Source organism: Lupinus angustifolius, chromosome LG03, assembly GCF_001865875.1.
Source record: "Lupinus angustifolius cultivar Tanjil chromosome LG03, LupAngTanjil_v1.0, whole genome shotgun sequence".
Lineage (NCBI taxonomy): Eukaryota > Viridiplantae > Streptophyta > Magnoliopsida > Fabales > Fabaceae > Lupinus > Lupinus angustifolius.
In genome coordinates this window covers 27,032,287-27,045,213 of record NC_032011.1, presented here as the reverse complement: position 1 = coordinate 27,045,213, position 12,927 = coordinate 27,032,287, and the positions used below count along the sequence as shown (strand labels likewise).

The window sequence follows — 12,927 nt, the reverse complement described above, 5'->3', positions numbered from 1 at the left end:
ATGAAATAATATAAGTGTAGATACCTTCAGGCAATTTCTGATTTGATGAAGAGACTGAATCAGAATTATTGCAACTTAAGTAGTAACCTCTTCGGGGTTACTTTTATGGGTTATGGTCCTCATTTGTAGAGCAACAGGTTTTAAGGTGTAGGGTTGAGGAGAATAAGGGTGGATTAGGATAGTGTTATCCATAAGGGATAAAACACTATCATGTCATCCACAACATAAGTTAAGGTATCTCTCCTCACAGAGGGCACACTCTCACCGTAAGTAAAAGACTCTCAAGAAAAAACATTCTCATTCCCCTCTAGAGAAGCATAAGGAAAACCATTCGACGCTCTAACATCTGGAAGATCATCACGCCCTCATACCTTCGAAATTCCATATGGCTAATCAAGGTATGTTCTTCATCTTCACCATGAAATCATTTGAGGTTTCTTCGGTCTGGACCATGGTTGTTCCATTTGGGTTCATGTATGGGCATAAACATTAAGTTATGGGAACGAAGCCATGGTCATAAGGATTTCCGTGTTCAATCTAAGTATTATAGATGGAGAAATTCTCCAACATCTCACACACATATATGACACAAAGGGTGCAGTGTCATACATGAATCCATGTTCCTGGATGTGCTCCTTTGATCTACGTTTCTGAAAGATGTTTTGTGGTATGATGACCTTCCTCAACCAAATCAATGATTCCTCTTGGGACTTGCGTTTTCACTCTAATGGGGAGAGGAGAAAACTAAATTTGATTTGGTAGGTTGGAGTCCATAACCTTCCTTATGCGTTAACTTATAGGGTTCTCATTATCCCATATGAGTTAACCTGATGGGTATCCACCCATTAAGCCCTTATCTTTTATCAGTTTTTAGAAATCTAATGGATCCACTAATTAGATCACTTATAATGTAACCCTGGAAATAAATAACTGATATCATTTGATATCATTGTGTATCAAATATATAATGTTCACCTTAATATAATTTCTAACAATTTCTCCCATTTCATTTTCAAATATCAACTCATAAACAGATCTATTTTCTCCCATTTCATTTTCAAACATCACCTCACAAACAGATCGGTGCATATTCTCTAACTCATTTTCGACAGTTTCAAATTTGGGCATTTTTCTAGGATGGACAATAGGACAAACCACAAGCCAATCATTTAGCTATATATATGCCTTTGAAAGTGGTTGCAATATTATTAGGTAACAACCTAATAGCCGTTAATCAAAACTTTTAGCAAAATTAATGGTTTACAATGCTGGCATCACCAGTGGTAAAAACATGTTAAGTAAAAGTATGGTTGTTCCACGGGTTGTCAAGCCATGTGGTAAAAAAGCTTACACTAATTTTGTATTGCCACAAAGTTGGCAATTTGGGATCAAGTACTTCTTCTTTTACTTTTGCCATCACGTTATGTTACTTACCGACAATAAACCGAATCAATTCGGTATTCGTTCAAAATTCGATTTATTATTTAGCTCAATAAACTTGGTTCATGAACCAAATGAGCCGAACTTGAACTGGAAATTGAGCTCGTTAAATAAACGAATCAAACTTGAGTTGGATACAGTTCGACTCGTTAGATTCATGAGATGATTCGATATATAAATATATATATTTATTTATATAAACTATTTTTTATGTTTATGACTCATACATTATTTTTATATTTATTTTTATTATATATATATAAACAATGTTATATTTTTATGCATAAAACTTTTTGTAGTAATTTTCAAAAATTAATTAACTATTTAAGTTGTCCAAATGAACCAATTCGAACTTTAATCAAGTCGAACTCGAGTTCAACAAATAACTCGTATCGAACTTGTATCGAATTTCGAGTCGGACTAATCCTTATCGAGCTAAACCAAGTTGAACTCTGGTTGAACTCGGTTCAGCTCGTTTCCAGCCCTACTTTATTCTTATACCTTATCTTTTTCTCTTGCCATGGGAAGGGTTTTGTTGATGCTTAAATGAAGAATTGGGATGGAAACCAACATATGCATTATCAAAGGACCATAGTTACATAATTATCTCATCTACTTTCCATACCGTATGGCTTCCATAGATGACATGCATCACCACTCCAAGGCTCCACCTTCTAACATTTTCCCAAAAAGAAAAGCCCACACACAAATGAAAAGGAACGAATGGGAGTTAAAAGTTAAAACACTTTCCACTGTCACAAATTTCCAAGAAATGAGGATAATTTCCACATAATTGAACACACCCAAACTATGCAATGTATGATTTTGAATAAATTTCCACAGCTGTTTTGGCTGCGTTTTTTATCATAAGTTCATTTTGATGACAATATAGGTAATCCGAACATGCAATAAGTCATAGATAACTGGTATCTATAGAGAATTTCCAAATATCCTCAAAGTATGCAAGCCTAAATAGTCCAGGAATTTTGCTGCTTTGAACACACAAAGATGGTACTTCAGATAAAGTGCTAAATGATAGGAAATAACAGCAAAAGTTTATTAACAACCATGATAATCTAAATCATGCATCATGTGACGACGAATATAAATTATATGCTTAAATTCAACAAGAATATCATACATCTATGCCAGTCAATAATTCCTCAAGATGTTATTATAGTTCTAGAGATATGAGAACAGCAAAACGAAGGGCATTCTCTGCCAGCTCTTCTTCATTGAAATATGTCTGCAGTCACACAGAAATCTTGTGGATTTCAAGTTGGTTATTTCGTCGCATCAGAAGCCTCAGTGGTATTGATAGGGCACTGAGATACATATGGTTTGAGCTGCACAAAAAAGGAAGATATGAATCAACGCCAACATTCAACATTGCATGAGATAAGCTAGTGATAGATTTACGGAAATTCTTGACTCAGTGACTCCTAATCATTCTTAGAAGGAAATAACTTTGATTTGCTAATTAGATAATGGTCAGTTCAATGTACATGAACTCATTTATCTGTTTTCGCCCCGCAGTCTGTGACGGAGGAGTCCAGGGGTGGTCACAGCTACAAACAAGGAATCCATTTTCAAATCACCATGCCGACATTCTGAACTAGAATAAGTCTATGGAAGTAAAGACAAGTAATAACATGAAAGATATGCCAGCCAAACTAGTGCATGACGCCCAATTTTCAAGGCTCCCACTTGAACAGCCTAGGGTAAATCTATCATCCCCATACCCCACTAGGTAGGAAGCTCATGCATTGGGCTATCCCGATAACATGAAAGATAAAAAAATACCAAACAAATAAACAGAAAAACCAAATCATAAGACGTAAACCTGTTGCCATTGTGGTGCGAAAACAAGCAAAATGAAGAAAAGGGTTAGAAAATAAGCACAACACACCAACCGATGCTCGGAATCGACAACAATAAATTAGATGAACAATCTCAAAATTATCATTAAAAAGAAGCAATGAGCATAAAATTTATCAAATCAGATTAGATTAAACGAGTAGAAGCTGCAAACCTTAAAATCAGTCAAATCAGGGACTATATACTTGGGCAATTTTTCTTCCACCAACACATAACCACCTACAACAAAACACAGATATACATTCAATCACATTACAATAACTAAAATATTATTAAACTTAAATACAAATTAGATAATAATGGTACACACCTTTGCGAGTGTGAAAACCAGTAGGCTTGCAATTCTTTCCCTTGTAATAACCTTTGGAGGCGCGTTTTGATGATAAGATGTCGAGTGAAGAAGTTCGCTTTCTCCTAAATGTCCTTGCTATTCCCACAATCAGTCCCAGAGGCATTTTTTCTTTCTACTTTCTACATCAACCAATTACATATGTTGTTATTAACATAAAGTGATAAGAGACATTTTTGAATAACGATTATGCTGTGAACTCACCTTCGGCAACGGATAAGGCTCAAACAGAACTTGAGAACTGGTTGCAGTGATGGTGGTTATGGATGACTATGACGGCTGCTTCAAGAGGGAGTGGGTAGGGATGTTTTTTTTCTTTCAGCATTCCAACTATTGGGCTGAAACGTTTCTTGGGCCTTGGGTTTATTTAGAAAAGATTTGGGGGATTAAATTGTCACAGCTTATATTTTAAGATGTTAAGGTTCACACCCCAAAATAAATTAAATCCCAGAAATACCTTAATGTTTTTTTTAACATAATGTATATTAAGGAAAAAATATTGTAATATTTATGTGCCGTAAAGATTTCTGTAGTTAATATATCATTCACATAAAAAAAAACTTATAGATATGTATTTTAATTAACGAATTTATCAACAATAAAGATCTACTACAACTTGGATCACTCAGTCTGTTTTGTCCTTATCCGCACAAATTTAAGCAGGCATGAGCATGCTCGTGTTGACTTAACGAATAAAATTTATTGTCCAACTCGTTTTAAAACAGGTTAACAGGCTTACGGATGGCCCACAGATATTGTTCAGTAATTAAAAAAATTCATATAAAAAATTAAATTAAATTAAAAAAAATAGTTGAAAATACAAAATTAACAAAAACTTTGATATTTTATATAAAGTTGAACAAATCACATTAGAATACATTTTTTAGAGATTAAAAATCACATTATATTATAATTTATTTGAAATTTTTTAAATCTTTCCTTAAATTATGTTGTGTGTCACTCGCGCACCACTCTCATTGCCCAATGGAAATGCCCATAGGCTTGACGGACGAAACAGATAAGGCAAAATTGGTAAAATTTATATGTCATGCTCATACAAAAATGTGGGCTATCAGGACGTGTCCGTGAACATTGTCCATCTTGTCATTAACTAAACTCATGAAATTCTTTATGTACCCATTATTACAACTAAGTTTCTGTATGTACACATCAAAACTCTTTTTTTTTTCTATGTTGCTAGGTTCGTTATGGATCATGTAACAATAATTGTAGTCATTATCCACAACACTCATGCTTAGTAGCTTGCTTGAATAACATCATCAAGGCTCCTGTTGGAGAAGTGCATCATGCCTTATAATCTTCGAGTAAACTAAATACTCTACATCTCTCTAAACAAATCAAGCATTCAATACATCTCTAGCCAAGCAAAACATGATAGATAGAAAGAGAGTGAACATGGTGGTTTGCAATGAGAGTGAACAGTTAATATTATCGCACATATTTTATCCATAACAATGCTTTGGACACAAAAGTCTCTTGGATGAATTGTCCATTTACACGACTTTACCCGTCGCTAATTTACTAGGGATCTTATGTGCCACTAATTTACCAAGATGAAATGAACATTTGGTTATTGAGTTGGTGACAATTTTGACAAATTTATGATGTATATACTTCCCTCGCAAAAGGAACACCTTGCAATGGACTATTTTGTTACTAATTTGCAACCATGTTTATACTATGGACATATCTATACAAATTCATCGCAAATATATTGTAAACATCATTTCTCACGAATTTATCCACCGCTAATTCACAATTTTTGTGTGGCAGACTTGTCCATTATTAATTCAGATTTATTCATGGCTAATTCGCAATTTTCTGGTGATGAATTTTTATATTTTTTATTAAACATGTTTAGATTATTTCGTTAATAAAAGTTTTTATTATTTGATTTAGGATAGAAGAGTGCTAATGTCATTTTTATTTTATGAAAGATGTAAGAAACTTAGCTTAGTATGGTGAGAATGTGGAAGATGATAAATGAGAAAGAAGATGGTATAATTATTTAGTTTTTCATTCTGGTCATAATGGGTCTCAATATCTCCCTGTCGCATAATGCTACCTCAGAACACACTCACATGGCTCGTGGAGGGAGTCGATGGTTAACAAAGTTAAAAAAAGAAGTAAAACTATATTTGTATATATAAAAATGAAATTAGTGCGGCAGCGGAAGCGATCGTTGAGCAGCGTTGGTTACAAACAATCAAATAATGTGCATCGAATAAATAGAAGAGAAGAAACAAGAGAATTTGTTAACGGGGTTCGACCAATAGCACACCCATGGGCGTACCTGTCTATGTAGTATTCCTATTTGATACTTATAGCTGATGCACATTACAGCAAAAATCAAATAATGTGCATAGAATAAATAGAATAGAAGAAACAAGAGAATTTGTTAACGGGGTTCAGCCAATTGTGCCTACGTACCAGGGAGCGCTGAGCGGCTACCAAGATAATATTAGAGAATAAAGATTACAAACCCTAGCACACCCGTGGGCCTACCTGCCCATGAGGTGTTCCTATTTGGTGCTTATATCTGGTGCACATTATAGCAAGGAACCTGAGTCCAATATAAAACATTGATATTCTACTCTATTATAATGCTAGGCAATGTGGGGCTTCATATAATAATATATTTCAAACATCCCCAACAATCTACACCTTAATTGAAATAGACGAATATCTCGCTCCTTAGGAAATTTGTACAAAAATCTCCACCTTAGCGAATATATGTCTAATTCTTTTTAATTGCTCCCCTATAGCGTAGACCTTCTAAGTATCCTTGACGATGTTATCAAGAGCCTAGCTCTCCAAACTTATAGTGCAGCTTCCCGTACCGCCATCAAATGGAACACGCCGCCTAGCCACCTATTGCTAAAAAGTCTTTTGATATATTGGAACCTCTACACAAAAGTTTACCAACAATCGTCCTCTTCAATACCCTGTCAAACTGAGTTTTGGAGCTTGCTTGGAAAGCCTCAACCGCTACCACCATTGTCTACTCCGACAATCCTAGTTCAAAAGAACTATCAAACTCCACTATGAGGAGTATACCCACAGCACACACCTTGCGTCAGTGCTAACTAATGTCTGTGCCACATCCTTAAATCAAAGTCAATGCCCATGTCACACTTCTGCATCTCTATCAATGCTCGTGTTACAACTTGCATCAAAGCCAATGCACATGTCGTACCCTACATCAAAGTCAGTCATCGCCCTTGTACTTTTGTAGATCTGCTAACAATTAATATCTTTCATTATGACGTCTCACAACGCCATTACGATATTCTCTTTCTCATCTCCAATGAGAACATTCTCTCAACATCTAAAGAGATATTGTCATGATCTAACTCAACACCTATGTCTCTATCTCCACCTTGATCCTAACCCATTACATGAACTTATGAGGTTTTGGATCAATACATACATCGCCCACACTAGAGTTCCGTCATGTTTCCTTCTCCTTCAACTCATCTACTCTATCTTTGTCATTAACTTTGACGCACCTTATCTAGCCATCACACATTCACCATCTTTAGCCATTATATGATGTCTGCGTTAAGAGTCATCTACCAATTGGTTCCGATACCAATTTGTTGGGAACAAGCGAACAATTAAATAGTAAAGAGTATAGAGACAAGAGAATAACACAAGAGAATTTGTTAACGGGGTTCGGCCAATTGTGCCTACGTCCCCGGGAGTGCTGAGCGGTTACCAAGATACTATTGGAGAATAAAGATTACAAATCCTAGCACACTCATGAGCCTACCTGTCCATGAGGTGTTCCTATTTGATGCTTATACCTGGTGCACATTACAGTAAGGAACCTGAGTCCAATATAAAACATTGATATTCTTCTCTATTATAATGTTAGGCAATGTGAGACTTCATATAATAATATATTTCAAACATCCCCAACAGAAATATGATAAAATAAAGTGTTGAATCTGAATTCAATTTGATTCAACTATATGAGAAGTAGATAAGCTTGAAACTTGACTTGAGATCCACACGATTTATTTTCCAAGCTCGAATTTGACTTAATTTGAGTTTGACAAATGTTCGACCAAACTCTTTAATTCATCAGAAGTTTATGATTTGTTTTACTTCATCTCATTAGTTTGTTGGTTCAGTTCATCTACTCAAATGTTAATTATTTATTTAATATATATAAATTTAAAATTATTTTTATATATATAGACATACATATATAATTAAATTGACTCATAAAGTTAACTAATCCTAGTTACTTTTAACGAAGACAGATTCAATTTGTTTGATTTATTTGCCAAAATTTTCAAGCTAAATAACAAATTTAGTATCAAGTAAACGTTAACTTGATTCCATTGGAAACATGAAATAAATTATCGTAAAACTAAATTTTAATAGGCAATAAAAAAGATATTAAGCCATTAAAAAAAATCATCACACTTATCTTACGTCGGTAAACGGTTAGGGAGCTTGTACAAAAATAAAAAATAAAAAATAAAAAATAATTTTTTTTACCAAAAAAACGGTTAGGGAGCACGGGGCAAGTGATTCCACTCATCTCAAAGACTCAAACACAGCCAAATACCTATCACAGGAAACAAAAAAAGAAATGAGAGATATTTTTGGGGAAAAAGACCCAGGCATGTGTTGAGCCCGCTGAACACTCTTTTATAACCACGATTCACGTGGCTGGTAAGAAAATCACACTACTCACTTCGATGCACCTCTCGAACTCAGAGAGAGGCAAAACACTCACAAATCTCATTTCTAACCACTTCAACGTTTTACTTTCAATCAAATTCTTCTCCATCTCTCTGAGGAATTGATCAGATTTCAAAATGCTTCACCATAACTCGTTACTCTGCGTTTCAAAGCCTATTACTCACTCTACACTCTTCGCTTCGGTTTTTCCCGGTGCTTCATTTGCCGGAAATTCCTCTGGCCGTGACACCGGGTACTTCACTTATACTTGCTCGCAATTTTGTATTTATTATTCAAACATTCAAAAACTAAGAAATTAATACATTTCAGTTATTTCAAGAGAAAGAAATGTATAATAAAATAATAATATATGAGTTTTATATATTATCACTTATTAATGCGTATACATTAAAAAAATAATCATATAATAAAACCTTTTACATCATTTTTTAATATGTTTAATGAGGTGTAAATTTGTGGTTAATACTCCCTCCGTTATTAAATATAAGTAAAATATGAGCATTCTAATCTTATCAATTATAAGCATATTGTCATTCTAATCTCATCAAATTTATGCATATTTTACCAAAAGTCCACGCAATAAGTTTTTACACTTTTCTCAATTAATATGTACTCCGTTCGGTTTTCATTCGCTTTTTCTCAAGCAATTATTGTGCAATAAATATGTAATTTAGTGATTGTTATAACTTGTATCATTTTTAGAGAACTGAACGTTTTTCTTAAAGTCTGTGCATATACATCTTTTGCTTATATACAAAATACGGAGGGAGTTGTGTATTGGATGATTTACATCTTTGTTTAACTGAGTACATTGATTAATGATTTTAACCATCCAATACAAATTAAACACAAACTTACACATTATTAATCAGTTAATGATGTATGAGTTTGTGGTAAATGATGTATGAGATGATTTTCATGGAATTTAATGAGTAAACTCGGTTGATTATATCACCTAATACATTTGATTAAACCCGAACTTATACATCATTAAGCATTTTATAGAAAATGATGTAAAAATTTAGTGTGAGAATATAGGTGTTGTAATTCAAGAGCTAACTTGCTTTATGCATTTATTAATCTTATTGTTAGGTTGAAGTTTAACAAGCAAGCATCAGGAAGCAAATTGAATAGTGGACACGGAATTTTTACTGAGGTATGGCATCATAATACTGATGTACTGACTCAAGTAGGAGTGACTTGTTATTGCATTGCAAATTTTGATGAAATTTTGGCATAGGTTAGACAAGGGATCGTGCCAAGCTTAGGACAACTAATATATATGATGGTCGTGCTCAAGAAGCGTTGCTTGAGGTATATTTATGTCATTCGTGCATGTGCCTGGTGTCACTGGCCTTTTAACAAAATAGCATTATTGTATAACAAATGGAATAGGTAGTGCAACTCAATATTGTATAATCTGTATGTATATCTGTCCACATGAAAGTAAAAGGATAAGGTTGGCAAAATAACCTTTCTGAATTTTGTTGTTACTCTGATTGTTTCTAATATGACCTTGAAAGTTCAAATGTGTTATTACACAATTTGATCCTTGGAAGATGTATGTTGTGTACCTTTGCTCCTCGGAAGTGTGCATGTGCACAATTTAGTTTCTGAAGTTTTCGAATTGCCAGCAATTTTACCTGAAATAGCCAACCATTTAATCCCCTGGCGTCATGACCGCAACTTAATTGTGCAGACACACACTTTAGGAGACCAAAGGCACACAACGTGCATCTTTTCGGGACAAATTTTGTTTTACTCAATTTGGTACTGTAAAAGCTTACAAGGGGGATGAAAGCGATGCAATAAAATGTACCTATATTTCAAACATTTTTTGTAGGTTTAATTACCAGCCTAAATAGTACATTTTGTAAAGTCAGGAAAAAAGAGCACTTCATTAAAAGTTCTTTATTTTATACCTAATAATTTTCCCTATGACGTTAAACCTTAATTTGAATTCATCTTGATGTAGTGAAATAAACCTAGAGATAATTTCCATGATAAATAACGATAGACAGACTGTTGCATTCAATGTGTATGATTATTGAAATTACCTAAAAAATGTATGTAATATCTTCAAATCAAAGAAATAACTCTTTTCCTCCATAAGATTTGATAGGCGGAAAAAATAAAATAAAAATTTAAAACGTGTTAGTTGATACTCGACAGTTTGTCGTTGATGAGGTTTAACTGTCGTGTATCAAGCACATTCTTTAATACTTTTGCCAAAAATGGCACTTCTGTGCCTAATAGTGTAGTGGTATCAGGAATAATTGTGTACCTGCAATTTATAGTGATGTTGACATAATGCGATGATAGTTGTTTTCGAAGATGCAATGTTTGCTACTTATTAGAATTAGAGTGCAACCACTTGGACCATTGGTAATTAATAAACTTTTGATTAATCCCCTGCTAAAAAATAGGAATTCAATGATGGTAACAGTTGCTTCGACCTTGTAAGATCTAAGATCACTACACTGTTATATTCTGTATTCCTTTTAGCTGATTGAGAAAGATATTATTACCTCATTTTTAAAGGATGATCTCGGCATCTTCCATAAACACTTTAACTCAAGTGTCACTCACTTTCTTTGGATTGATTGATTCACAAGGATTGAATCCCAGCTAGGTCACTCTGCCTGCACTGTAGCCTATCTCCCCCTCTGTCGCTCCCCAAACTGACATGTAGACCTCCTTTGTAATGGAAAAAAATAACATACGATTACCATTATGCTGCATTTTGTATTTGAGATTTGAGATTTTTAACACAGCTCTATGCTGCAATACTCTTGCTTATGTTTAAACCTTTTACTCTTTTACTGCTATACCTAGTGACACATTGCATATCTGTTGAAGTGCATCAAATATTTTATTCTTCAAGTCATGTGTATGACTTCTGTCATTCATGTTGTAACGTCTTACCTTTTGCAATTCCAGGAAGAAGCCTCCCGGTTGCTAGAGAGTAGACCATCATGGAAAATTTTCCCAGGCCAAGCATTTCCGTTGGGTGTATCAGAAGTTGATAATGGGATCAATTTTTCTATTTTTTCACGGCATGCAACTGCTGTCACACTTCGTTTAGTCTTTCCCAAGAGGTGAATTTAGATATTCACTTAGTATGAGCAGTTCAAACTTTAAAGTATATTCTTCAAATAAAACATAGATATATTTGGAGGGCTTGCTGTATTTAATTTGATTTTAGCCACATGTAAGCAGTCTTGCTATGAGTCTTTCCTTCTACTGTTTCGATTTTTTTAATGATTTTATACTTCCTATATATTTGATAAAAAATGTAAAACGTGAAGTGATATCTTTATTTGTAAGGATTCAAGGCTCACATTGATTTATCAATTTAGAAAGCTTCAAGCATTTGGGCTCAAGCATTAAATATATGTTAAGATCAGTTTCACATGGTAATGTGGTTGGATTTATTTAAGCACAGCCTCATGATGCAGTTTGAAAATACTTAAAACCTAGGATATTGTTCATGCTAAAGGTGCACAAGTACCATATTTCATGTTAGTTTAGTCCTTAGAAGCTAAGGTTATAAATTTGTTACAAGCTTACAACTATTCTTGGTTCCTTTACGATTTAGGCTGAGGTGAAGCTGTTATTATGTCGATGGCGAGAGCCTGATTGACAAAATGGTCTTCAACATCCCTCTCTCTCAATCAAATTGAAGTTTCAGCCCCATGTCTTATGAGTCAAATTTTGAGGATCTTCGCTTTCATTCAAAGTGCTTCTGTATTATTGAATAAGATGCAGGCTGCTGCACATTTCTGATATTTCATGTCATACCTACTGGTCATTTAAGCCTGTTATATTTTCTGCATGTTATATTTCTTTAATTAATTGGAGTTCTCTTCTGTAGCATGCTATGTGTTGGGATTTGTGGATGGAGGTGCGAAGTGATTTTGCAACATGAATGTAGTTTGTCTTGATAAGATATACTTTCTTGACTGTAATATTACCTGAGCAGTCCTGCTATAAAATTTATGCTCTGATTTTAGTTCCCCTCTCACAGAAAAACCTTAGTAATCCATAAAGATTGCTGCTTTACTTTTTATGTTTCATACTTATCCTTTTGTTTTTATAATTTTTTAGTGGAAGCACAGGCAGATTGAATGGTGGCATAATAGAACTGGCTTTGGATCCTCATTCGAACAAAACAGGGGACATTTGGCACATTTGTATTGAGGTATCTCTTCTGCTAGATTGCGTAAAATCTGGCCTTGCTTTGGTCTTTGGCTGAGATTGTTATAGGTTCCGTAACAGCTTAAAAAATACAGCTCATTTGCAATTATTGGAGTACCTTTCCTAATTGCATAAAGATCTCTGCGCATGGTTTCGGAAGAAAAGAATTAGAATTAAGAGAAGAAAGAATTCAAGATCTTCAACTGATCTTGAATGAACTTTGTATTAATTTCTTAGAACTTCAATGTTACAACAGTGTTTCCCTCCCCTATGGATAACTGACTCCTCAGTCAGTTAGTTTCCCTCCCAATTATCAGATAACCCCC

General features: G+C 34.3%; 2 protein-coding genes across 2 annotated transcripts; one reads left to right on the top strand and one right to left on the bottom strand.

Moving 5' to 3' along the window:
• LOC109344270 (39S ribosomal protein L41-A, mitochondrial-like) lies at window positions 2,479–3,983 on the bottom strand. The gene is made up of 4 exons (XM_019582976.1): window positions 3,872–3,983; window positions 3,629–3,789; window positions 3,473–3,537; window positions 2,479–2,786 (listed from the first exon to the last, which is right to left on the bottom strand). Exons 2-4 carry the CDS (start codon window positions 3,771–3,773, stop codon window positions 2,724–2,726), a joined length of 273 nt encoding a protein of 90 aa, XP_019438521.1. The 5' UTR covers window positions 3,774–3,789; window positions 3,872–3,983; the 3' UTR covers window positions 2,479–2,723.
• On the top strand, window positions 8,262–12,605 carry LOC109344269 (isoamylase 3, chloroplastic-like; the record flags this gene model as incomplete). The annotated part of the gene is given in 5 exon segments (XM_019582975.1): window positions 8,262–8,636; window positions 9,497–9,560; window positions 9,650–9,718; window positions 11,345–11,502; window positions 12,512–12,605. Coding segments are annotated over 5 exon segments (501 nt in total), but the record flags the coding sequence as incomplete, so codon positions are not given.